The sequence below is a fragment of the Heterodontus francisci genome, chromosome 37, assembly GCF_036365525.1.
Source record: "Heterodontus francisci isolate sHetFra1 chromosome 37, sHetFra1.hap1, whole genome shotgun sequence".
Taxonomy (NCBI): domain Eukaryota; kingdom Metazoa; phylum Chordata; class Chondrichthyes; order Heterodontiformes; family Heterodontidae; genus Heterodontus; species Heterodontus francisci.
The window spans coordinates 21,026,679-21,050,821 of NC_090407.1; the positions used below are offsets into that span (position 1 = coordinate 21,026,679).

Consider the following 24,143-nt stretch of genomic DNA (forward strand, 5'->3'; position numbering starts at 1 on the left):
CAACTCTACAACACTCAACTTAACACAGCACTTAATACATACTCCAGCTAACCCCCAATAAACCCACCCTGACTAATCCCCAAAAAACCTACTCCGACCAACCCCCCCATAAAAAAACCTACACAGATTAACCCCCCCACAATAAATCTACTCCAACTAACCCCCAATAAACACATGCCAACTAACCCCCAATAAACACTCCAAACTTACTGTGCTTGATAGACAATAGCCCTCATTCTGCCATAAATACTTAATATACCCCCCAAGCTGCTATTTGCACACAACTTCCCTGCTCACACTGCCATGAACTCACACCCACCTTCACACTACCATAAACACACATTGAAACTTTACCTTCGCCTAGACATAGTTAAAGAAAAGTAGAAGTCACTCACCCATGTTGAGTGTCACAGTGATAATATTGAGGGACATAGTGGAATCTGTGATGCTGCTCAGTGATGAGGACTGTATGAAATAAAACGTTTGCTTGGTTAACAGAAATGAAGAAAAACATTGATTCATTTTGTTTTTACAGACATTTCTAATGGAGCAAAGAAAGAAAGACTTGTATTTATATAGTGGCTTTCACAACCTCAGGACATCCTAAAGCACTTTGGAGCCAATGAAGCACCTTTGAAGTGAAGTCGCTGTTGTACTGTAGGAAGCATGACAGACAATTTGTGCACAGCAAGCTCCCACAAAAAGCAATGTGATAAATGGCCAGATCATCTGTTTTATTATGTTAGCTGAGGGACAAATATTGGCCAGGACTGGCAGGGATAAAATGAGTAGGTGTGGTTGAGGGGCGTGGCGAGAAGGCGCGGGATGAGGGGGCGTGGCGAGAAGGCGCGGGATGAGGGGGCGTGGCGAGAAGGCGCGGGATGAGGGGGCGTGGCGAGAAGGCGCGGGATGAGGGGGCGTGGCGAGAAGGCGCGGGACGAGGGGGCGTGGCGAGGAGGCGCGGGACGAGGGGCGTGGCGAGGAGGCGCGGGACGAGGGGCGTGGCGAGGAGGCGCGGGACGAGGGGCGTGGCGAGGAGGCGCGGGACGAGGGGCGTGGCGAGGAGGCGCGGGACGAGGGGCGTGGCGAGGAGGCGCGGGACGAGGGGCGTGGCGAGGAGGCGCGGGACGAGGGGCGTGGCGAGGAGGCGCGGGACGAGGGGCGTGGCGAGGAGGCGCGGGACGAGGGGCGTGGCGAGGAGGCGCGGGACGAGGGGCGTGGCGAGGAGGCGCGGGACGAGGGGCGTGGCGAGGAGGCGCGGGACGAGGGGCGTGGCGAGGAGGCGCGGGACGAGGGGCGTGGCGAGGAGGCGCGGGACGAGGGGCGTGGCGAGGAGGCGCGGGACGAGGGGCGTGGCGAGGAGGCGCGGGACGAGGGGCGTGGCGAGGAGGCGCGGGACGAGGGGCGTGGCGAGGAGGCGCGGGACGAGGGGCGTGGCGAGGAGGCGCGGGACGAGGGGCGTGGCGAGGAGGCGCGGGACGAGGGGCGTGGCGAGGAGGCGCGGGACGAGGGGCGTGGCGAGGAGGCGCGGGACGAGGGGCGTGGCGAGGAGGCGCGGGACGAGGGGCGTGGCGAGGAGGCGCGGGACGAGGGGCGTGGCGAGGAGGCGCGGGACGAGGGGCGTGGCGAGGAGGCGCGGGACGAGGGGCGTGGCGAGGAGGCGCGGGACGAGGGGCGTGGCGAGGAGGCGCGGGACGAGGGGCGTGGCGAGGAGGCGCGGGACGAGGGGCGTGGCGAGGAGGCGCGGGACGAGGGGCGTGGCGAGGAGGCGCGGGACGAGGGGCGTGGCGAGGAGGCGCGGGACGAGGGGCGTGGCGAGGAGGCGCGGGACGAGGGGCGTGGCGAGGAGGCGCGGGACGAGGGGCGTGGCGAGGAGGCGCGGGACGAGGGGCGTGGCGAGGAGGCGCGGGACGAGGGGCGTGGCGAGGAGGCGCGGGACGAGGGGCGTGGCGAGGAGGCGCGGGACGAGGGGCGTGGCGAGGAGGCGCGGGACGAGGGGCGTGGCGAGGAGGCGCGGGACGAGGGGCGTGGCGAGGAGGCGCGGGACGAGGGGCGTGGCGAGGAGGCGCGGGACGAGGGGCGTGGCGAGGAGGCGCGGGACGAGGGGCGTGGCGAGGAGGCGCGGGACGAGGGGCGTGGCGAGGAGGCGCGGGACGAGGGGCGTGGCGAGGAGGCGCGGGACGAGGGGCGTGGGGAGGAGGCGCGGGACGAGGGGCGTGGGGAGGAGGCGCGGGACGAGGGGCGTGGGGATGAGGGGCGTGGCGAGAAGGCGGGGATGAGGGGCGTGGCGAGAAGGCGGGGATGAGGGGCGTGGCGAGAAGGCGGGGATGAGGGGCGTGGCGAGAAGGCGGGGATGAGGGGCGTGGCGAGAAGGCGGGGTTGAGGGGCGTGGCGAGAAGGCGGGGTTGAGGGGCGTGGCGAGAAGGCGGGGTTGAGGGGCGTGGCGAGAAGGCGGGGTTGAGGGGCGTGGCGAGAAGGCGGGGTTGAGGGGCGTGGCGAGAAGGCGGGGTTGAGGGGCGTGGCGAGAAGGCGGGGTTGAGGGGCGTGGCGAGAAGGCGGGGTTGAGGGGCGTGGCGAGAAGGCGGGGTTGAGGGGCGTGGCGAGAAGGCGGGGTTGAGGGGCGTGGCGAGAAGGCGGGGTTGAGGGGCGTGGCGAGAAGGCGGGGTTGAGGGGCGTGGCGAGAAGGCGGAGTTGAGGGGCGTGGCGAGAAGGCGGAGTTGTTCTCCGACAAAGGGGCCAGTTCTGAACTCTTGTGCATCCCAGATTTCCTTTGGAGACAATATGGTAAGTTGACTTTTATTTGAAACACTATCCATCCTCCCATTCCTTTTGCTCCACTATTCAGCTAAGCTCCAAGTTTTGGAACTTCCTCCTGAAACCTCTCTATCTCTCTATCTCTCTTTGTAAGGCGCTCCTTAAAACGTACCTATTTGACCAAGCTTTTGGTCACCTGTCCCCAAAACCTCATTATGGGGCTCCGTGTCAATTTTTGTTCTGATAATATTCCTGTGAAGTACCTTGGGATGCTTTACTATGTTAAAGATGCTATTTATAATATATATATATATATTATATATATATATATATTATATATATCTTTAACATAGTAAAGCATCCCAAGGTACTTCACAGGAATATATATATATATATGCAAGTTGTTGTTGTTAATAGTCTTTTCCTGTACCTAAAGGTTTGCATAGCCTCAAGCTCTATGCAAGTCTCATTCTACTCTCTAGGGGCCTGACTGTCAAGAGTTAGCCAGCTCAGCAGGAAAATTCCCCTTACAATAATTGAATCATATCACAGAATCATAGAATGGTTACAAAACAGAAGGCGGCCATTTGACTCATTGTGTCCGTGCCGGCTCTCTGCAAGACCAACTAAGCTAGTCCCGCTCCCCTGTTAATTACATACAGGTGGAGGGCATTATTTGGGGTTTTACTTGAGAACATATAAGGAAACACTTACTGAAACTGGGTGAAGGGTTTGAGTTAGGAGCAATATGTTTGTAGTCTTTCACTCTGCGAATATATGTAAGACTGAGTAAATATTGGCTCTGGTTTCATCCTTCAAAACTGGCTTTCTGGAACAGAATATGGTAGCAGAGGACAGTGGCCAAAAGGCGAAGGTTGGAAACTAAAAAAAAATTTCAGACACAGAACGTGAATGTAAATTGTTGGGGTATGATTACCCACTGATATTCTCGGAGTCTGAACCATATGACCAGTGGAAGAATGAAGTTGATATGGGTTATATCCCTACCAAAGAGGAAACAAGGTATGGCCTTGGTATTGTCATTCCCTACCAAAAGTAAAATCAGAAGTATTTTGAGAGCTGGATGCTTGTCAGTTGGATAATGAAGAAGGTTTGGATCTTCTATTAGAATTTTTGGATGAAATTTACAAGAAAGATGATCCATTAAATGCCTATGAAGCATGGTCAGACTTTGATAGATTTTGGAAACAGATGGTTATTCAATGGAGGAATATATCATGGACTTTAACAGACTGTATAGAAGATTGGGAAATTCAGTTTAGAGATCCCTGGTTCAGTTTAAATTGCTGGATTGTGCTAAGGTGTCACATATGGACAGGCACCAGGTTCTAACTGGGGTTCAGTTCTCAGAAAAAAAAACTCCCCATTGGATCAGATGTCTGCTTCCTTAAAAAAATTCCTGGGGAAATGGTTATTTCCTGCAGCCTTGGTGGAACGAACGGGACAATCTGCGGTGACACAAAGAATAGAGGACTCAATGATTGTCAGATTTCAAAATGGTCCAGATAATGGACACAGGCATCAGTACAATGGAAGAGTTACAGATATGCAGAATGAGGTTGAAAGCACCTTTAGCAGATCTGGCTATTACAGCAGAAGACAGAATTGGAACAGCATTAGGCAAATGAATCCCAGGATTGCCCAAGGAACAGTAAACAGGTGCTGCAGGTGTGACCCGAAGTATCATTATGCAATGAACCGCCCAAAGCGGAGAGGCAGGGTCCTCAAAATAACAGAGAATTCTGAGGCAGAAGATGAAGATAACGTATCAGGATGAATTGTACTACTCACAAGGAGTTTTAGTCCTGTGATGAATGTGTTTGTTGCAGATTTGTTCAACTGTGCTGTGCTGGATAGTGCTTGCACTTCGAAAGTATGTGGATCAGATTAGTTAAAATGTTATCTGGATTAACTCAGTAGTGAGGATCAATGCAAGGTTAAGGAGTATAAAAGCACTACTTGCTTTAGGTTTGGTGATGACAACACATTGAGGTCACTAAAGAGAGTTGTAATTGCATGTAAAATAGTTGGAGTAAGCCACTTTATCAGTACAGATGCAGTCTCTAGTGAGATACCTTTGCTGTTGAGTAAACCTTTGATGAAAAAGGCACAAATGAAATTTGACATTGAGTATGATAAGGCAATTGTTTTTGGAAAGTCAGTGGATCTGCACTTCACCCAGTCAGGGCATTATTGTATCCCTTAACATAACCTGATGGTTCTTGTAGAGTGTTAAGAAAAGTATTAATGGCATCAGGTGATAAGAATGAGAGAGAAAAAAAGCTAATTGCCTTAAAGTTACACAGACGATTTGCTCATCCTCTTGTCAAAGATTAAAAACATAAGAAATAGGAGCAGGAGTAGGCCATTCTGCTCTTCGAGCCTACTCCGTCCTTCAATGAGATCATGGCTGATCTTCTACTTCAGCACCATTTTCCTGTACTATCCCTGTATCCCTTGATGTTTTTAATATGTAGAAATCTATCGATCTCAGTCTTGAATATACTCAACGACTGAGCCTCCACAGCACTCTGGGGCAGAGAATTCCAAAGATTCACCACCCTATAAGTGAAGAAATTCTTCCTCATCTCAGTCTCAGTCTGAGACTGTGTCCCTTGGTTCTGGATTCCCCAGCCAGGGGAAACATCCTTCCTGCATCTACCCTGTTGAGCCCTGAAAGAATTTTGTATGTTTGAACGAGACCACCTCTCATTCTTACAAACTCCAGAGAATAAAGGTCAGTCTATTTAATCTTTCCTCATCGGACAATCCCTCCATCCCAGGAATTAGTCTGGTGAACCTTTGTTGCACTCCCTCTATGGCAAGTATATCTTTCTTTAGGTAAGGAGACCAAAACTGCACATAATACTCTAGGTGCGGTCTCACCAAGAATCTACATAATTGCAGTAAGACATGTTTACTCCTATGCTCAAATCTTCTTGTAATAAAGGCCAACATACCATTTGCCTTCTTAATTACTTGCTGTACCTGCATGTTAGCTCTCAGTGACTCATGAATAAGGACACCCAAGTTCCTTTGAAATTCAACACTTCCCAGTCTCTCACCATTTAAGAAATACTCTGTATTTCTGTTTTTCTTACCAAAGTGGATAATCTCTCATTTCTTCTCCACATTGTATTCTATCTGCCAAATTTTTGCCCACTCGTTTAGCCTCTCCAAATCCCCTTGAAGCGTCTTTGCATCCTCCTCACAACTCACATTTCCACCTAGTTTTGTGTCATCTGCAAACTTGGAAATATTACATTTAATCCCCACATCCAAATCATTGATATAGATTGTGAATAGCTAGGGCCCAAGCACTGATCTTTGCAGTACCCCACTAGTCACAGCCTGCCAATCCGAAAATGACCCATTTATTCCTACTCTGTTTTCTGTCCGTTAACCAGTTCTCAATCCATGCCAGTATATTGCCCCCAATCCCATGTGCTCTAATTCTGTTTACTAACCTCTTGTGTGGGACCTCATCAAAAGTTTTCTGAAAATCTAAATATACCACATCCACCAGTTCCCCCTTATCTATTCTGCTGGTTACATCCTCAAAAAACTCCAAACAAGTTAAACATGATTTCCCTTTCATAAATCCATGTCGACTTTGCCCAATCCTACCATTATTTTCTAAGTGTCCTGTTATCACATCCTTTATTATAGATTCTGGCATTTTTCCTACGACTGATGTTATGTTTATGGCGGGCAACCATAAAGGCGGGTCTAAAGTGTGGCGAGTCGAAGAGACTTAGCAGTTGGCAGGAAAAAAGACAGAAGCGCAAGGAGAGAGCCAACTGTATAACAGCCCCAACAACCAATTTTATCTGCAGCACCTGTGGAAGAGTCTGTCACTCGAGAATTGGCCTTTATAGCCACTCCAGGCGCTGCTGCACAAACCACTGACCACCTCCAGGCACTTACTCATTGTCTCTCGAGACAAGGAGGCCAAAGAAGATGTTATGTTAACAGGTCTGTAGTTCATAGTTTTCTCTCTCCCTCCTTTCTTAAATAGTGGGGTTACAATTGCCACCTTTCAATCTGCAGGAACCATTCCAGAGTCAATAGAATTTTGAAAGATGACCACCAATGCATCTACTATCTCTACAGCCACCTCTTTCAACATTCTGGGATGCAGATTATCAGGTCCAAGAGATTTATTTACTTTAAGCCCCATTAATTTCTCTAGTACTTTTTTTTAAAACTAATATTAATATCTTGCAGTTTACAGTAGTCCCTTGATTCTCTATTATCTCTGGGAGGTTTTTAGTATTTTCCTCCATGTAGACACAAAGTATTTGTTTAGTGTCTCTACCATTTCCTTACTCCCCACTATAAATTCTCCTGACTCTGCTTGTAATGGACCCACATTTATCTTTGCTAATCCTTTCCTTTCTATATACCTATAAAAGCTTTTACAGTCAGTTTTTATGTTTCTCGCTAGTTTACTCTCATTCTATTTTCGCTTTCTTAATCTTTTTCTTGGTCCTCCTTTGCTGAATTCTAAAATGCTCCTAATCCTCAGGCTTATCATTTTTTGACAACTCTATACGTCTCTTACTTTGCTCTAATACAATCCTTGATTTTCTTCATTAGCCACGATTGGAACACTCCTTGCTGGGTTTTTAAACATTAAGGGAATATATTTTTGTTGTAAACTATGATTTAATTCTTTAAATGTTAGCCATTGTCTGTCTACTGTCATAGCTTTTAATGCAGTTTCCCAATCCACCATAGCCAATTTGCCCCCCATACCTTCATAGTTTCCTTTGCTTAGATTGAAGACCCTAGTTTCAGATTGAACTACATCACATTCAAACTTAATGTAAAATTCTGTCATATTATGGTCACTATTTCCTATAGACTCCTTTACAACAAGATTAATTAGCCCTTTTTCATTGCACAATTCTAGATCTAAAATAGCTCGTTCCCAAGTTGGTTCCTCAATGTACTGCTCTAGAAAATTATCTTGCATACATTCCAAGAATTCGTCTTCCACAACATTAGTACTAATAAAGTTTACCCAGTCTATATGTAGATTAAAAGCCCCATGATTACTGTATTACCGTCATTACATGCACCTCTAATTTCCTGTTTTGTATTGTGATTTACATTACCACTGTTGTTTGGTGGCCTATAAACAACTCCAACCAATGTTTTCTGCCCCGTGCTGTTTCTTAGTTCCACCCAAAATGATTCTACGTCTTGATCTTTAGAACTAAGGTCAACTCTCACTACAGTACTAATGTCCTCTTTAATTAAGAGAGCAACCCCACCACCTTTTCCCGGCTTCCTGAATGTCACATACCCTTGGATATCCAGGTCCTAGCTTTGGTTTCCTTGTAGCCACGTCTCTGTAATGGCTATCAGGTCATACATATGAATTTCTATTTGACTTGACAATTCATCTTTATTGTGAATGCTGCGGACATTCAGATACAGAGCCCTTAATTAATTTTTTTTTTCACTGTTTTTATAAACTCCAGCCTTATCTGCTGGCACACTCAGATTGTAATCACTGTCCCTTCCTACCATACTCTGATCATTACCTTTATTGCTACCTTGATCTATTGCCTTGTCATTTCCCTTTCATTTACTCAATCTTCCCCTACATGATCCCTTCCCCCCTCTATTTTGTATAAAGCCCTCTCTACTTCCCTACTTACATGACTCACTAGAACACTGGCCCTAGCACAGTTCAGGTGAAGTCTGTCCCAATGGTACAGCCCCCACAAACAAGAACCCACTTCTCCCACGCCAGTCTTTGAGCCATGCATTCATCTCTCTAATCTTATTCACCCTATGCCTATTTGCACTTGGCTCAGGTAATAATCCAGAGCTTATGACCTTTGAGGTTCTGCTTTTTAATTTAGTTCCCAGCTCCCCATACTCCCTAAGCAGAACCTCATTTCCTAGTCCTATCTATGTTGTTGGTACCTACGTGGACCATGACCACTGGACCCTCCCCGTCCCACTGCAAGTTCCTCTCCAGTTCTGAGCAGATGAACGAAACCCTGGCACTGGGCAGGCAACACAGCCCTCTGGACTCTCACTCTCGGCTGCAGAGAACAGTGTCTATCCCCCTGACTATACTGTCCCCTACATTTCTTTTAATTCCCTCCATTTTAATGGCTTCCTGTACCATGGTGCCATGGTCAGTTTTCTCATCCACACTACAGCCCTCGCTCTTGTCTATACAAGAACCTTGAACTGTTGCTCAACTGCAAGGGCTGAGGCTGCTCCACTCCCACCTTCGTGATCCCCTTACCTGCCTGACTCGCAGTCACTCCCTCCTATCCTTGACCACTGACCAAATCAAACTACTCTATCCGAAGGAGTGTGACTGCCTTCTGGAACAAGTGGCCAGCTAACTTTCCCCCTCCCTGTTGCATCGCAACGTCTGCAGCTCGGCCTCCAGCTCATCTACTCTGAGCTGAAGCTCCTCAAGCTGCAGACACTTACAGACGTGTTGCCATGGATTGTCCTGGCATCCAGAAGCTCCCACATGCTGCAGCTGCAACACATCACCTGTCCTGCCATCGTTATTGTGTTAATTAAATTAAATTTATTTTTCTTAATTAATTTATAGTTCCCCTCTTCACCAAGCTCCCTCACTCACCAAGCTCCCTTCTTCATACTCTGTGCACTCAAGCAGCACTCAGCGCATACCCTGCTAAAGGATGCAGATGTGGCTGATGAAGAGTATACGAGGTTATTAAAACAGATTAGGGAGAAATGTGAAATTGATAAAAAGTATCGGAGGATGCCGTCATGTCCCATTGTAAGCCTTCCACTGACACGTGACTTTAATGAGCTAGTTGCCATGGATTTAAAGGTATGGTACAAAGAAATATCTTCATTCCACATTTTACAGATCTGGCAACCCAATTTAGTCTTTCTACAATAATACATAGCAAGGACAAAAGGGTGATTATAGACAAAATCATGGAGAAATGGATAGGGATTGGACTTGAGGGCACCAGCTAAGTTTCTAACTGATAATGGAGGGGAATTTGCCAATGACGAGTTCAGAGACATGTGTGAAAACATCAATATTATGATGAATACCACAGCTGAAAGTCCTTTCAGCAATGGGCTCTGTGAAAGGTATCATGCTGTGATCGATGAAATGCTGCATAAAAATCAACCAAACTGTAAGCTGACAACCAGCCTGGCATGGGTACTTTGTGCAAAGAATTTGCTTCAGATGGTTGGAGGGTATAGTCGCCATCAATTGGTCTATGGGCAAAATTCCAAATTGCCTTCTGTGCTGTGCAATAGTCCTCCTGCTCTACAATTAGTTCCAATTTTTTCTGCACATTTGAATGCTTTACATGCAGGGAGACTGGCTTCCATCAAGGCTGAGATCTCGGAGAAAATTCAGAGAGCTCTGAGGCATTGTATAAGATCATCTGAGACAGAATTTAATTAAGGAGATTTGGTGTATTATAAAAGAGAGGGTCATAGAGAATGGAAAGGTCCTGGTAAGGTAAGAGGGGTTGTGACAGTAAGACAGTAGTTATCAAACATGGCAATCAAACTGATAAGGTTCATTCCTTACAATTAATCGCGAGTAACTATAAAATCTCAGAATCTGACCAGCTGATAGGAAATGAGGCACCTTGTACCTCAAAGACTCATGTGTTTTGTGATGAAGATTCTAAGGAACAGAATATGGTAGATCAAGGGTTGGATAGTGGTAATATTAGTGATCATGACGCACAGGACAGAGCTATCTCATCCAAACGCCAAATGCCCGGAGTGGCGTATATTCCAGAGGGGCCTCATGAATGGAGGATACGACGATTGTGGGATGTACAGGAAAAGCTATTGGCAAGTTTAAATATTGGTTGAATGTTCAGGATAATGGCCAAGTGAGGTCCATGGACTGCCAGAATGGGATGAGTAAGAAAGTGCAGTGCAAGTTCTAATAGTGGGTCTGAAAGTGACACTTGCGCAGGAAACGATCACAGACTGGAGAAAGAACCTCTGATAGCACAAGGGAGAACTTACAGTAGTTGCCCCGAAAGACATCAAAGTGCAGGTAGAGGCCATAGCTTGAACAGATTACACAATGAAATAAGGGTTGAAGAACAGTCTCACAATAGAACTAGAAGCAGAAGTCCTCATGACCGTGAAGTTTCAGTGGCTGCCTAGAAACTTGAGGATAAACTAAACAGAGGCAAAACAAAAGGAATTAGATAGTTGGAGAGAGTTTGGTGTTTATTCTGAGATACCAGATAAAGGGCAGCCAGCCTTGTCACATAGATGCATTTGTACTGAAAAAGTCCTTACAGATGGGACTTAAGGCTAGTTGCTAGGGGTTTTGAACAACGGCTGGTGATACCGATGTTAGAGCTGGCTCTCCTACAGTTGGAAAAGTAATCTTGAAAATCTTTTTCAGCTCTTTCGGCTACATATTAATGGTAGTGTAGATCAATCGACATAAAAGCCATGTTTCTGCAGGGTGATATTTTTCAGAGAGAAGTGTTTCTGAAAATGCTCAGAGGCAGCAGATGCAGAAGGAAAACTATAGAAACTAAACAAATGGCCTGAATGATGCTTCTAGGGTGTGGTATTTCTCAGTGAGATCTGTTTTGATGAAAATAGGTTGTGTTCAACTAAAAGCAGATCCCGCAATGTTTATTGGTATCATCAAGGGAAACTTTCAGACATCTTCATGATTCACATTGATGAGTTCTTATGGTACTACAGAATTTGAGAAATGTTAACAAGATTGGAGTAAAATTTCAAATTGTGAGTCAGTTTTATGGGCTTTTAAATATATTTGGCTTAGATATTAAGCAGAGTAGGTATGGAATAACTTTAATTCAACAATCCTATTTAGAGCATGTTACTCCCATCCCAGTTAATCATGTTTGGGCATCACAGAAAGATGATGTTATTTCTAAAGCAGAGACAGAGCAATTCAATGAAACACCCAAAAGTTGAGAATGTTTTAAGGGCAAATAAGACATTAAAAAAATTAAATCTGGAGAAATGCATACTTAAATTCCCATCCTTAGGTGATCCAAAGAACGTGAAACTGGTCATTTTAGCGCTGCTTAACATACTAATCCTCCGGATGGATATTCGAGTGCAGCTGGTTTCATAATATTTCTGATGGGTGAAAATGGGAAAGTTGTCCTTTAGCTTGGGAAACTAAGAAAATAAAAAAGGGTTGTTAAAAACACTTCAGTTGCGGAAACACGGACTCTTGTGGAGGCAGCAGATATGGGGTTCTATTTATCAAATATTTTAGGTGAGATTCCATACAATGTGCATACTGAAGATAGGATACCCATTGAATGTTATGTAGATAATCGTTACTTGTGGGATAATGTACACTCTACAAAAAGTGAGTGAGAAAAGGTTGCGAACTGACCTTTCTGCTTGAAGCAAATGCTGGAGAGAAAGGAAATCTCTAAAATTAAGTGGCTACATGCAAGTCGGCAGGGCGGCACAGTGGCGCAGTGGTTAGCACCGCAGCCTCACAGCTCCAGCGACCAGAGTTCAGTTCTGGGTACTGCCTGTGCGGAGTATGCAAGTTCTCCCTGTGACCGCGTGGGTTTCCGCCGGGTGCTCCAGTTTCCTCCCACAGCCAAAGACTTGCAGGTTGATAGGTAAATTGGTCATTGTAAATTGTCCCTAGTGTAGATAGGTGGTAGGAAAATGGTGGGGATGTGGTAGGGAATATGGGATTAATGTAGGATTAGTATAAATGGGTGGTTGTTGGTCGACACAGACTCGGTGGGCCGAAGGGCCTGTTTCAGTGCTGTATCTCTAAAAAAAAAAGTCATTAGCTATCTGCTTGTTTGCAAAAAGAAATGCTTGTTCAAAGAAATTGTTAGGGGTCAGTTACTAGGGGGCATAGGTTTAAGGTGCGAGGGGCAAAGTTTAGAGGGGATGTGCGAGGCAAGTTCTTTACACAGAGGGTGCTGAGTGCCTGGAACTTGCTGCCGGGGGAGGTGGTGAAAGCAGGTACGATAGCGACGTTTAAGAAGCATCTTGACAAATTCATGAATAGGATGGGAATAGAGGGATATGGTCCCCGGAAGTGCAGAAGGTTTTAGTTTAGGCAGGCATCAACATCGGTGCAGGCTTGGAGGGCCGAAAGGCCTGTTCCTGTGCTGTACTGTTCTTTGTTCTAGAGGAGGGGCGTCTCACAATGTATTGCTTTGTACGGAATATGGAATATATTTTAATTTGCTTTGATATGTTGATTGTGCGTGTTAAACTCTGTTTTATACAGGAGAGAAAGGAGGGAACTTGTTAATTGTATATCAGTTGTTTTTAATTATATGTAGGTGGAGAGCATTAATTGGGGTCTTACTTGAGCACATATATGAAGACACTTACTGAAACTGGGTGAACGGTTTGAGTTAGGAGCTATAGGTTTGTAATCTTACATTTATCTACAGAGTGAAAGACTCAGTAAAGATCGGCTCCTGTTTCATCTTTCAAAAACTGGCTTTCTGCAATAGAACATCCCCTGCTTTGCCCATAATTGTTATGAAGTATTTTGTCGCTTTGACAAGTTTGTCCTCTCCAAGAACTTGCTGGGTAAATTTGAATGAGGGCAAAGAAAAACAGGAAATAAATGATTAAATTTGTCACCCTGTTACTGTGGTCAGGGCTGTTGACAGCTCCCCCAATCTCAGGTCTCCCTCTGTTGTGTTGGGTGCTGTTTCCAATCTTACCCTATCCATCTGTCTCATGCGATGCTTCCGCCTCCTGCGTTTGTGTCTCCTCATGAGTCGAGAGGAAGCACTCTGCTCCACAGAGCTACTTAACCTGAGGAACCAAAGAAAGTCCAGTCAGCAGTTTGCACGGGACTGAGAATCAGACCCAGAACAATATCAGCATCATACTCTTCACTCGGCACATGACTGAAATCCAGACCGATATCAGTATCACACTCCCCACTCTGCACAGGACAGAGACCCAGTCCCAGAATGGTATCAATGTCACATTTCCCACACTGTACAGGAGTGGGATTGGGACTGCAACTGAGGCTCAGATCCAAAACATACTGTTACAACCGAGGCAGGAGGAGTGCACTGTTAATTCAGTTCCATTCTCCATGGGTCACAGCATATCAATAAAGTTTCCCACCTACTGAATAACAGCCAATTACACAGACTATTTGTCCCCCAGAATAAAGCACACCAACCATGTTTCTTTAATCAACAACATTAACTATTATAAAAACAAGTCTTATATGAGATAACTCTATATATGAAAAGCTCCTTATTTCCCCAGCCCTCATGCACACGCATACATTCAAATAAACGGTTAACCAGGGGAAAAGGATTTTTTGGTTTACAGCTGTTTCTCAGGAATGAAAGGAATAAAATAACTTAGGTTGTCACGTTCTGGTAGGAAGTTCTTCGGTTTGGTGAGGTTTTGTGATTCGAATAGTCGGATGCCACTCCAAGTCTCTCCAGAAGAGGTTGATGAGCAGTCTGTGATGGGTAGGTGTTCAAGGCAATTCAACTGTAGCAGGCTTCACATAGGTCTTTCATCAGGGGTGCAGCAACAAGCTGTCTTAGGTTTTACAGCAGCAGGACAGAAGTAGAAGATTTCTTCAGATTTCAGGATTTCTTAAAAACACAGGAGGCAACAGGAACCACACTTGATGCAAGGATTCTTCAGAGACAGGAGGCAATAGGAATCTGCCACCTTTGAATACAGGGTTTGTTCTCAAGAGATGTAGGATTCCTTTACAGAGAGGTGTAACACTTTTTCTGGGTGTTCCTCTCTGATCTCCAGGCAGGTCAAAAATCAAATTTCAAATGCCTGCTCTTTGTCCAAAGTGAAAGCAAAACCTTCCTAAACAGATCACATGTCCAGACATAGAGTCTCCCTTGTTATTTAAAGAGTTGCTCTGAGGTGGTCAAATCCCTTGCTGGTTTCCTTGAAATTGCTTCTTTCCTGTTCTTATATACAAAGTCAGTTTGCTTTCAAAACATCCAAAAATATCAGCTATTTGCAGGTGTCAATGACCACTGAAAAATCCCTTTTCAGTTTTTAAAACACACACAATTCCAAGTTTTTAATACAAAACAAAAACCTCATAAAAGAATCAAACTCCCCATTCTGCATCAGGACTGAGGCCACCACATTTACACACATGGATTTTTTACTTGCATGTACATTTGGGTTTCTTTATGCCAAGCTTCCCCCTGTTCCTCTTGACTGTGACAATGGTTCAGTTCTACCACACCTCCAACATTGTGTACCTGCTGAGAGAGCTTAGTGAATTTTTTCTCTGTGTTCACCCAGCTCCTCCAGAATTACCGTTGTATAAAATAATCACTAATGCTGGAGCTACATAACAGTCTGTGTGAGACCCTTGTCACATCAAGGTGCCAGCTGAACATGAAGCTGCCTCTATCCCCTTTAGATTCTAGTAGTCCCGCTGTCCATTTTCCATTTTGTGGAATATCATTGACCTGAAATGTTAACTCTGTTTCTCGCTCCACAGTTTCTGCTTGACCTGCTGAGTATTTCCATCTTTTTCTCTTTTTACTTCTGGTATTAGCTGAATCTCAGTTAGGGGTTGGCAACGTGTCCGTACATGGACGCCAGTGTCCGTGGTAATTTTAACTGTCTTGCTCCAAGCCTTTAAACTTGTACTTTAAAAAAACCTAGCGGCTAGGTTATTTTAAAACACAAGGTTAAAGGCTTGGAGTAAGACATTTAAAATTACCAGGAGCGAAAGTAATTAGAAAGGATCAAGCGCATTGGGCTAGGTCCTAGAACATGAAGTGGCGACGTGACAAACGATAGTGGGAAATGCCCCCAATACATCCTTCTTCAGTTTCACCATGCTGAGAATCAGTTAAACAATAACCATTGTAAATAAATCTCCGTTATCAGTTGAGGTGAAAATGCCTTGTCCTCTCCAGTGAGAGATGAGAGGTCAGCTTCCAAATATAGAAAGAAAAATCATTCCAGCACAGGTCCTGAAATTACACAACCCAGGACACCAGTTCGAGAACAAGGAAACATATATTTAATGATTTAATGAATTTAGTTGACCTGATGAATACTCTCATTTCTATAAAAAAAAAGTCAGCTCTCCTTATGTGTGAACCAATTTTAAAACCAATCCCTACAGGAAGAATGATGTTACTGTGTTAAGGCAATTATGGGTGGATGAAGTCTTGTTGGTGACTGAAGAGTCCTGGGACCTGAATACTTGAGAGGGTTAAAGAAGCAGGGTTCAAAGCATAAATGCCAAAGTCATAAATGAAACATGTCCTCGCAATCAGACGTGTGTTGTGTGAAGGATGAAGGCAGGCTCTTTACAAGGTTGAGCAGTTGGGTTCCCTATATGATTATTAATCTGTCCATCAGACGTTCAGGGCGATGTTCAGTGAGAAATGCGAACTCACGTCAGGACGGAGGAGAGACTCCACTTTGAACTAACAACACAAGCTGACATCATTCATTTATCGAGTAATCCCACCGAGAAGTAAATTATTTGAAAGGGCTTTAACCCAATCCTCAGTTTCCCTTTCTCCAGTGCAGATCCATTGACACTCTAGCAACAGCTTCGGTCCAGTCTGCAACTATGATTCTTCCCCTGGCTGAGCAGTTGATGATCATGATGATGACTACACAGATTAAGAGATGGGCACACAGGTTGATTTGCATCCAAGTCTCCTAACTCCTCCTCCCTCCTTACCTGAGCGCACACATTGGAAATATTGAAAATAAATGTCTAAATGAACACTTTAGCAATTATCAGTGAGGATATTTTGCCGGTTAATTTTGGATCATACATGACTTATGAGAGAAGTATTAGTCCCCAGAGAGAAATCATCACAGAAGTACCTTCCCAGCACTGTAAATTACAGTTGTACTGATCTCCATTGATGTTTTTATGCTTAACTAATTTATAGGGAGAAATGTGTTTTAAATAGGACTGTGTTTTGGCATTAGGTTGGCTATACACTTTATATACAGATTAATTGCCCCCATGTCTGTGGCCGAGTCACTAATTTTGTCAAATGTCTGTGGTGCAACACGTTGGTTCCTATCCCTGGTCTCAGTGAGGAGACAGAGAGTCCAGGAACAGCAACACACACACATTATAAATCAATGGCTAGGCCTCAGCTGGAGTAATGTGTCCAATTCTGTGTAACATGCTTTAGGAAGGATGTCAAGGCCTTGGAAAGGATGCAAAGAGGATTTACCAGAATGGCACCAGTGAGGGAGTAATGTGGACAGACTGGAGAAGTTCAGATTATTCTCAGTACGAAAGCAAGGAAGTCATGATGAACCTTTATAAAACACTGGTTCAGCCCCAACGAGAGTACTGTGCCCAATTCGAGGCACTACACTTTAGGAAAGATGTGAAGGCTTTAGAGAGAGTGCAAAAAATATGAGAAAGGTTCCAGGGATGAGGGATTTCAGTTATGTGGATAGATTGGAGAAGCTCACCACCACCTTCTCAAGGGCAATTAGGGATGGGCAATAAATGCTGGTCTAGCCAGCAACGCCCACATCCTACCAATGAATAAAAAAAAAACCTGGGGTCATTCTTCTTTGAAAAGGGAAGGTTGAGAGGAGATTTGATAGACGTGTTCAAAATAATGAGGGAGAGTAGACAGACAGAAATCGTTCCCATTGGCAGAAGGGTCGAGAACCAGAGGACACCGATTTAAGGTGATTGGTAAAAGAACCATGAGGAAAATTTTTTTTGTTTTTTAAACGCAACAAGTGGTTAGGATCTGGAATGCACTGCCTGAGAATGTGGTAGGGGCAGATTCAATTGTGGCTTTCAAAAAGGAACTGGGTAAGCCCTGTAGAGAAAATATTTGCAGGGCCATGGGGAAAGGGCAGGGGAGTGGGACTAGCTAAGCTGCACGCAGAGAGCCAGCATGGACACAAAAGGGCCGAATGACCTCCTTCTGTGCTATAACCATTCTATCATTCTATGTGGTTCTATATAGCAGAGAAGCTTAAGGGGAGATTTGATAGATATTCAAACTCATGAAGGGTTTAGACAGAGTAGATAAGGAGAAACCGTTTCCACGGGGCCAGAAGGGAAGATGAGAATTTTTTTAAAGAAGGTATTATGGCCTGGAATGCGCTGCTTGAAAGGGTGTTGAAACAGATTCAGTAGTAACTATCAAAAGGAACTGTATAAATATCTGAAGGGGAAAAATTTGCAGGGCTATAGGGAAAAGGCAGCAGAGTGGACGAATTGGATAGCTCTGTCAAAGATGAGGCACAGGCACAATGGGCTGAATGGCCTCCTTCTGTGCTGTAGCATTCTATGAGTCTATGCTACAGAACAGAACCAGTAGCGCGCACACTCTACACTCACCCTCAATTGTACACTTTCAACATCAAACATAGATCCTTTCCTTCACTGCCATTGCAAAGGTACCTCAGTGTTAACCTCAAATATTTAACTCTTTTAGTCTCTGCTATGTTGTGGGATATTCGGTGACATCAAAGCTTTACTTGATCCAAACCAGCTGCCTGTCTCATTCTCAACTCAACAGAGTTCCAAATAATCAGGAAAAGATTTTCCAGGTAAAGATAATTAAATAAAAATAGGAAGGACAAACATCACTTACAAAATCTTTAGAATCAACCCTGAGTGCAGTGAACGATTGGATTGAGTAGGTAGCCAGCACAGCTTTTTTTTAATTATTCATTCATGGGATGTGGGCATTGCTGGCTAGGCCAGCATTTATTGCCCATCCCTAATTGTCCTTGAGAAGGTGGAGGTGAGCTGCCTTCTTGAACCGCTGCAGTCTATGTGGGGTAGGTACACTAATAGTTCCGAAGAAGGGTCACTGACCCGAAACATTAACTCTGCTTCTCTTTCCACAGATGCTGCCAGACCTGCTGAGTGGTTCCAGCATTTCTGGTTTTTATTACACTAATGGTGCTGTTAGGAAGGGATTCCAGGATTTTGACCCAGCGACAGTGAAGGAATGGCGATATAGTTCCAAGTCAGGATGGTGTGTGACTTGGAGGGGAACTTGCAGGTGGTGGCGTTCCCAGGCATCTGCTACCCTTGTCCTTCCAGGTGGTAGAGGTCGTGGGTTTGGAAGGTGCTGTTGAAGGAGACTTGGTACATTGCTGCAGTGCATCTTGTAGATGGTACACATTGCTGTCACTGTGTGTTGGTGTTGGAGAAAGTGCCAAATCAAGCAGGCTGCTTTGTCCTGGATGGCGTCAAGCTCGAGTGTTGTTGGAGCTGCACCCATCCAGGCAAGTGTTGAGTATTCCATCACACTCCTGACTCATGCCTTGTAGATGGTGGACAGGATTTGGGAAGTCAGGAAGTGAATTATTCGCAGCAGGATTCCTAACATCTGACTGGCTCTTGTAACCCCCAGGATGTTGATAATGGGGCATTCAGCAATCGTAATGCCATTGAATGTCAAGGGGAATTGGTTAGATTCTCTCTTGTTGGAGATGGTCATTGCCTGGCACTTGTGTGGCACAAATGTTACTTGCCACTGATCAGCCCAAGCCTGGATATTGTCCAGGTCTTGCTGCATTTCTACACGGACTGCTTCAGTATCTGAAGAGTCATGAATGGTGCTGAACATTGTGCAATCATAAACATCCCCACTTCTGACCTTATGATTGAAGGAAGGTTATTGATGAAGCAGCTGAAGATGGTTGGGCCGAGGACACTACCCTAAGGAACTCCTGCAATGATGTCCTGGAGCTGAGATGATTGACCTCCAACAACCACAACCATCTTCTTTTGCGCTAGGTATGAATCCAACCAGCGGAGAGTTTTCTCCCTGATTACCATTGAGCTAGGGTTCCTTGATGCCATACACCGTCAAATGCTGCCATGATGTCAAAGGCAGTCACTCTCACATCACCTCGAGTTCAGCTCTTTTGTCCATGTTTGAACCAAGGCTGTAATGAGGTCAGGAGCTGAGTGGTCGTGGCGGAACTCAAACTGAGCAGGTTATTGCAAAGCAAGTGTCGCTTGATAGCACTGTCTACGAAGCCTTCCATCACTTTACTGATGATCGAGAGCAGACTGATGGTAATTGGCCGGGTTGGATTGGCCCTGCTTTTTGTGTACAGGGCATAACTGGGCAATTTTCCACATTGCTGAGTAGATGTCAGTGTCGTAGCTGTACTGGAACAGCTTGGCTAGTGGTGCGCAAGTTCTGGAGCACAGGTCTTCAGTACTATTGCCTATTAATCACACAGAACTCATATTTCCTCCTTACACCATTAAAAGAACAAAGAACAGTACAGCACAGGAACAGGCCATTCAGCCCTACAAACCTGCGCCGATCTTGATGCCTGCCTAAACTAAACCCTTCTGCACTCCCAGGAACCATATCGCTCTATTCCCATCCTATTCATGTATTTGTCAAAATGCCTCTTAAACGTCATTATCATACCTGTTTCCACCACCTCCCCCGGCAACATGTTCCAGACCCTCACCACCCTCTGTGTAAAGAACTTGCCTCGCACATCCCCTCTAAACATTGCCCCTCTCACCTTAAACCTATGTCCCCTAGTAACTGACTCTTTCACCCTGGGAAAAAGCTTCTGACTATCCACTCTGTCTATGCCGCTCATAACTTTGTAAACCTTTATCATGTCGCCCCTCCACCTCCGTCGTTTCAGTGAAAACAATCCGAATTTATCCAACCTCTCCTCATAGCTAATGCCCTCCAGACCAGGCAACATCCTGGTAAACCTCTTCTGTACCCTCGCCAAAGCCTCCACGTCCTTCTGGTAGTGTGGCGACCAGAATTGCACGCAATATTCTAAGTGTGGCCTAACTAAAGTTCTGTACAGCTGCAGCATTACTTGCCAATTTTTATACTCTATGCCCCGACCGATGAAGGCAAGCATGCCGTATGCCTTCTTGACTACCTTGTCCACCTGTGATGCCACTTTCAGTGACCTGTGGACCTGTACGCCCAGATCTCTCTGCCTGTCAATACTCCTAAGGGTTCTGCCATTTACTGCATTAGATCTTCCAAAATGCATTACCTCACATTTGTCCGGATTAAACTCCATCTGCCATTTCTCCGCCCAAGTCTCCAACCGATCTATATTCTGCTGTATCCTCTGACAATCCTCATCATTATCTGCAACTCCACCAACCTTTGTGTCGTCCGCAAACTTACTAATCAGACCAGCTACATTTTCCTCCAAATCATTTATATATACTACAAACAGCAAAGGTCCCAGCACTGATCCCTGCAGAACACCACTAGTCACAGCCCTCCATTCAGAAAAGCACCCTTCCACTGATACCCTCTGTCTTCTATGACAGAGCCAGTTCTGTATCCATCTTGCCAGCTCACCTCTGATCCCGTGTGACTCCACCTTTTGTACCAGTCTGCCATGAGGGACCTTGTCAAAGGCTTTACTGATGTCCATGTAGACAACATCCACTGCCCTTCCTTCATCAATCATCTTTGTCACTTCCTCAAAAAACTCAATCAAGTTAGTGAGACACGACCTCCCCTTCACAAAACCATGCTGCCTCTCGCTAGTAAGTTTGTTTGTTTCCAAATGGGAGTAAATCCTGTCCCGAAGAATCCTCTCTAATAATTTCCCTACCACTGATGTAAGGCTCACTGGCCTATAATTTCCTGGATTATCCTTGCTACCCTTCTTAAACAAAGGAACAACATTGGCTATTCTCCAGTCCTCTGGGACCTCACCTGTAGCCAATGAGGATGCAAAGATTTCTGTCAAGGCCCCAGCAATTTCTTCCCTTGCCTCCCTTAGTATTCTCGGGGTAGATCCCATCAGGCCCTGGGGACTTACCTACCTTAACGTTTTGCAAGACACCCAACACCTCCTCCTTTTTGATAATGAGATGACTGAGACTATCTGCACTCCCTTCCCTAGGCTCTTCATCCACCAAGTCCTTCTCTTTGATGAATACTGATGCAAAGTACTCATTTAGTACCTCGTCCATTTCCTCTGGCTCCACACATAGATTCCCTTCACTGTCCTTGAGCGGACCAACCCTTTCCCTAGTTACCCTCTTGCTCTTTATATACGTATAAAAAGCCTTGGGATTATCCTTAATCCTGTTTGCCAATGACTTTTCATGACCCCTTTTAGCCCTCCTGACTCCTTGCTTAAGTTCCTTCCTACTCTCTTTATATTCCTCAAGGGATTCGTCTGTTCCTAGCCTTCCAGCCCTTACAAATGCTTCCTTTTTCTTTTTGACTAGGCTCACAATATCCCAAGTTATCCAAGGTTCCCGAAACTTGCCAAACTTATCCTTCTTCCTCACAGGAACATGCTGGTCCTGGATTCTAATCAACTGACATTTGAAAGACTCCCACATGTCGGATGTTGATTTACCCTCAAATAGCCGCCCCCAATCTAAGTTCTTCAGTTCCTGCCTAATATTGTTATAATTAGCCTTCCCCCAATTTTTCACCTTCACCCGAGGACTACTCTTATCCTTATCCACAAGTACCTTAAAACTTACGGAATTATGGTCACTGTTCCCGAAATGCTCCCCTACTGAAACTTGGACCACCTGGCCGGGCTCATTCCCCAATACCAGATCCAGTACGGCCCCATCCCTAGTTGGACTATCTACATATTGTTTCAAGAAGCCCTCCTGGATGCTCCTTACAAATTCTGCCCCATCCAAGCCCCCAGCACTAAGTGAGTCCCAGTCAATATAGGGGAAGTTAAAATCATCCAACACTACAACCCTGTTACCTTTACATCTTTCCAAAATCTGTCTACATATCTGCTCCTCTACCTCCCGCTGGCTGTTGGGAGGCCTGTCGAAAACCCCCAACATCGTGACTGCACCCTTCCTATTCCTGAGCACCACCCATATTGCCTCGCTGCACGGCCCCTCTGAGGTGTCCTCCCGCAGTACAGCTGTGATATTATCCTTAACAAGTAATGCAACTCCCCCACCCCTTTTACATCCCCCTCTATCCCGCCTGAAGCTTCTAAATCCTGGAACATTTAGTTGCCAATCCTGTCCTTCCCTCAACCAAGTCTCTGTAACAGCAATTACAAAAGGTGCTTAACTTCCGCCCAATGACTCAGTTAGGAGAGTCTTCTTTGGCCTCCTTATCTCGAGAGACAATGGGTAAGCGCCTGGAGGTGGTCAGTGGCGTGTGGAGCAGCGCCTGGAGTGGCTATCAAGGCCAATTCTGGAATGACAGGCTCTTCCACAGGTGCTGCAGAAAAATTTGTTTGTCGGGGCTGTTACACAGTTGGCTCTCCCCTTGCGCCTCCGTCTTTTTTCCTGCCAACTGCTAAGTCTCTTCGACTCGCCACACTTTAGTCCCGCCTTTATGGCTGCCCGCCAGCTCTGGCGAACGCTGGCAACTGACTCCCACGACTTGTGATCAACGTCACAGGACTTCATGTCGCGTTTGCAGACGTCTTTAAAGCGGAGACATGGACGGCGGGTGGGTCTGATACCAGTGGCGAGCTCGCTGTACAATGTGTCTTTGGGAATCCTGCCATCTTCCATGCGGCTCACATGGCCAAGCCATCTCAAGCACCGCTGACTCAGTAGTGTGTATAAGCTGGGGATATTGGCCACCTCGAGGACTTCTGTGTTGGAGATACGGTCCTGCCACCTGATGCCAAGTATTCTCCAGAGGCAGCGAAGATGGAATGAACTGAGATGTTGCTCTTGGCTGACATACGTTGTCCAGGCCTCACTGCCATTAAGCAAGGTACTGAGGACACAGGCTTGATACACTCGGACTTTTGTGTTCCGTGTCAGTGCGCCATTTTCCCACACTCTCTTGGCCAGTCTGGACATAGCAGCGGAAGCCTTTCCCATGCGCTTGTTGATTTCTGCATGTAGAGACAGGTTACTGGTGATAGTTGAGCCTAGGTAGATGAACTCTTGAACCACTTCCAGAGCGTGGTCGCCAATATTGATGGATGGAGCATTTCTGACGTCCTGCCCCATGATGTTCGTTTTCTTGAGGCTGATGGTTAGGCCAAATTCATTGCAGGCAGCCGCAAACCTGTCGATGAGACTCTGCAGGCACTCTTCAGTGTGAGATGTTAAAGCAGCATCGTCAGCAAAGAGGAGTTCCCTGATGAGGACTTTCCGTACTTTGGACTTCGCTCTTAGACGGGCAAGGTTGAACAACCTGCCCCCTGATCTTGTGTGGAGGAAAATTCCTTCTTCAGAAGACTTGAACGCATGTGAAAGCAGCAGGGAGAAGAAAATCCCAAAAAGTGTGGGTGCGAGAACACAGCCCTGTTTCACGCCACTCAGGATAGGAAAGGGGTCTGATGAGGAGCCACCATATTGAATTGTGCCTTTCATATTGTCATGGAATGAGGTGATGATACCTCGTAGCTTTGGTGGACATCCAATCTTTTCTAGTAGT

General features: G+C 45.8%; 1 protein-coding gene across 8 annotated transcripts in view; it reads right to left on the reverse strand.

Annotated features, from left to right (window-relative positions):
• Positions 1-24,143, reverse strand: part of LOC137352122 (segment polarity protein dishevelled homolog DVL-1-like) — a 165,680-nt gene that overhangs the window by 30,158 nt on the left and 111,379 nt on the right. For all 8 annotated transcript variants that reach the window (XM_068017242.1, XM_068017239.1, XM_068017240.1 and 5 more), the window contains 2 exons: positions 13,479-13,572; positions 396-465 (listed from right to left, as the gene is read on the reverse strand). In XM_068017242.1, coding sequence (XP_067873343.1) covers positions 396-465; positions 13,479-13,572 — 164 coding nt within the window. The remainder of the gene's footprint in view (positions 1-395; positions 466-13,478; positions 13,573-24,143) is intronic.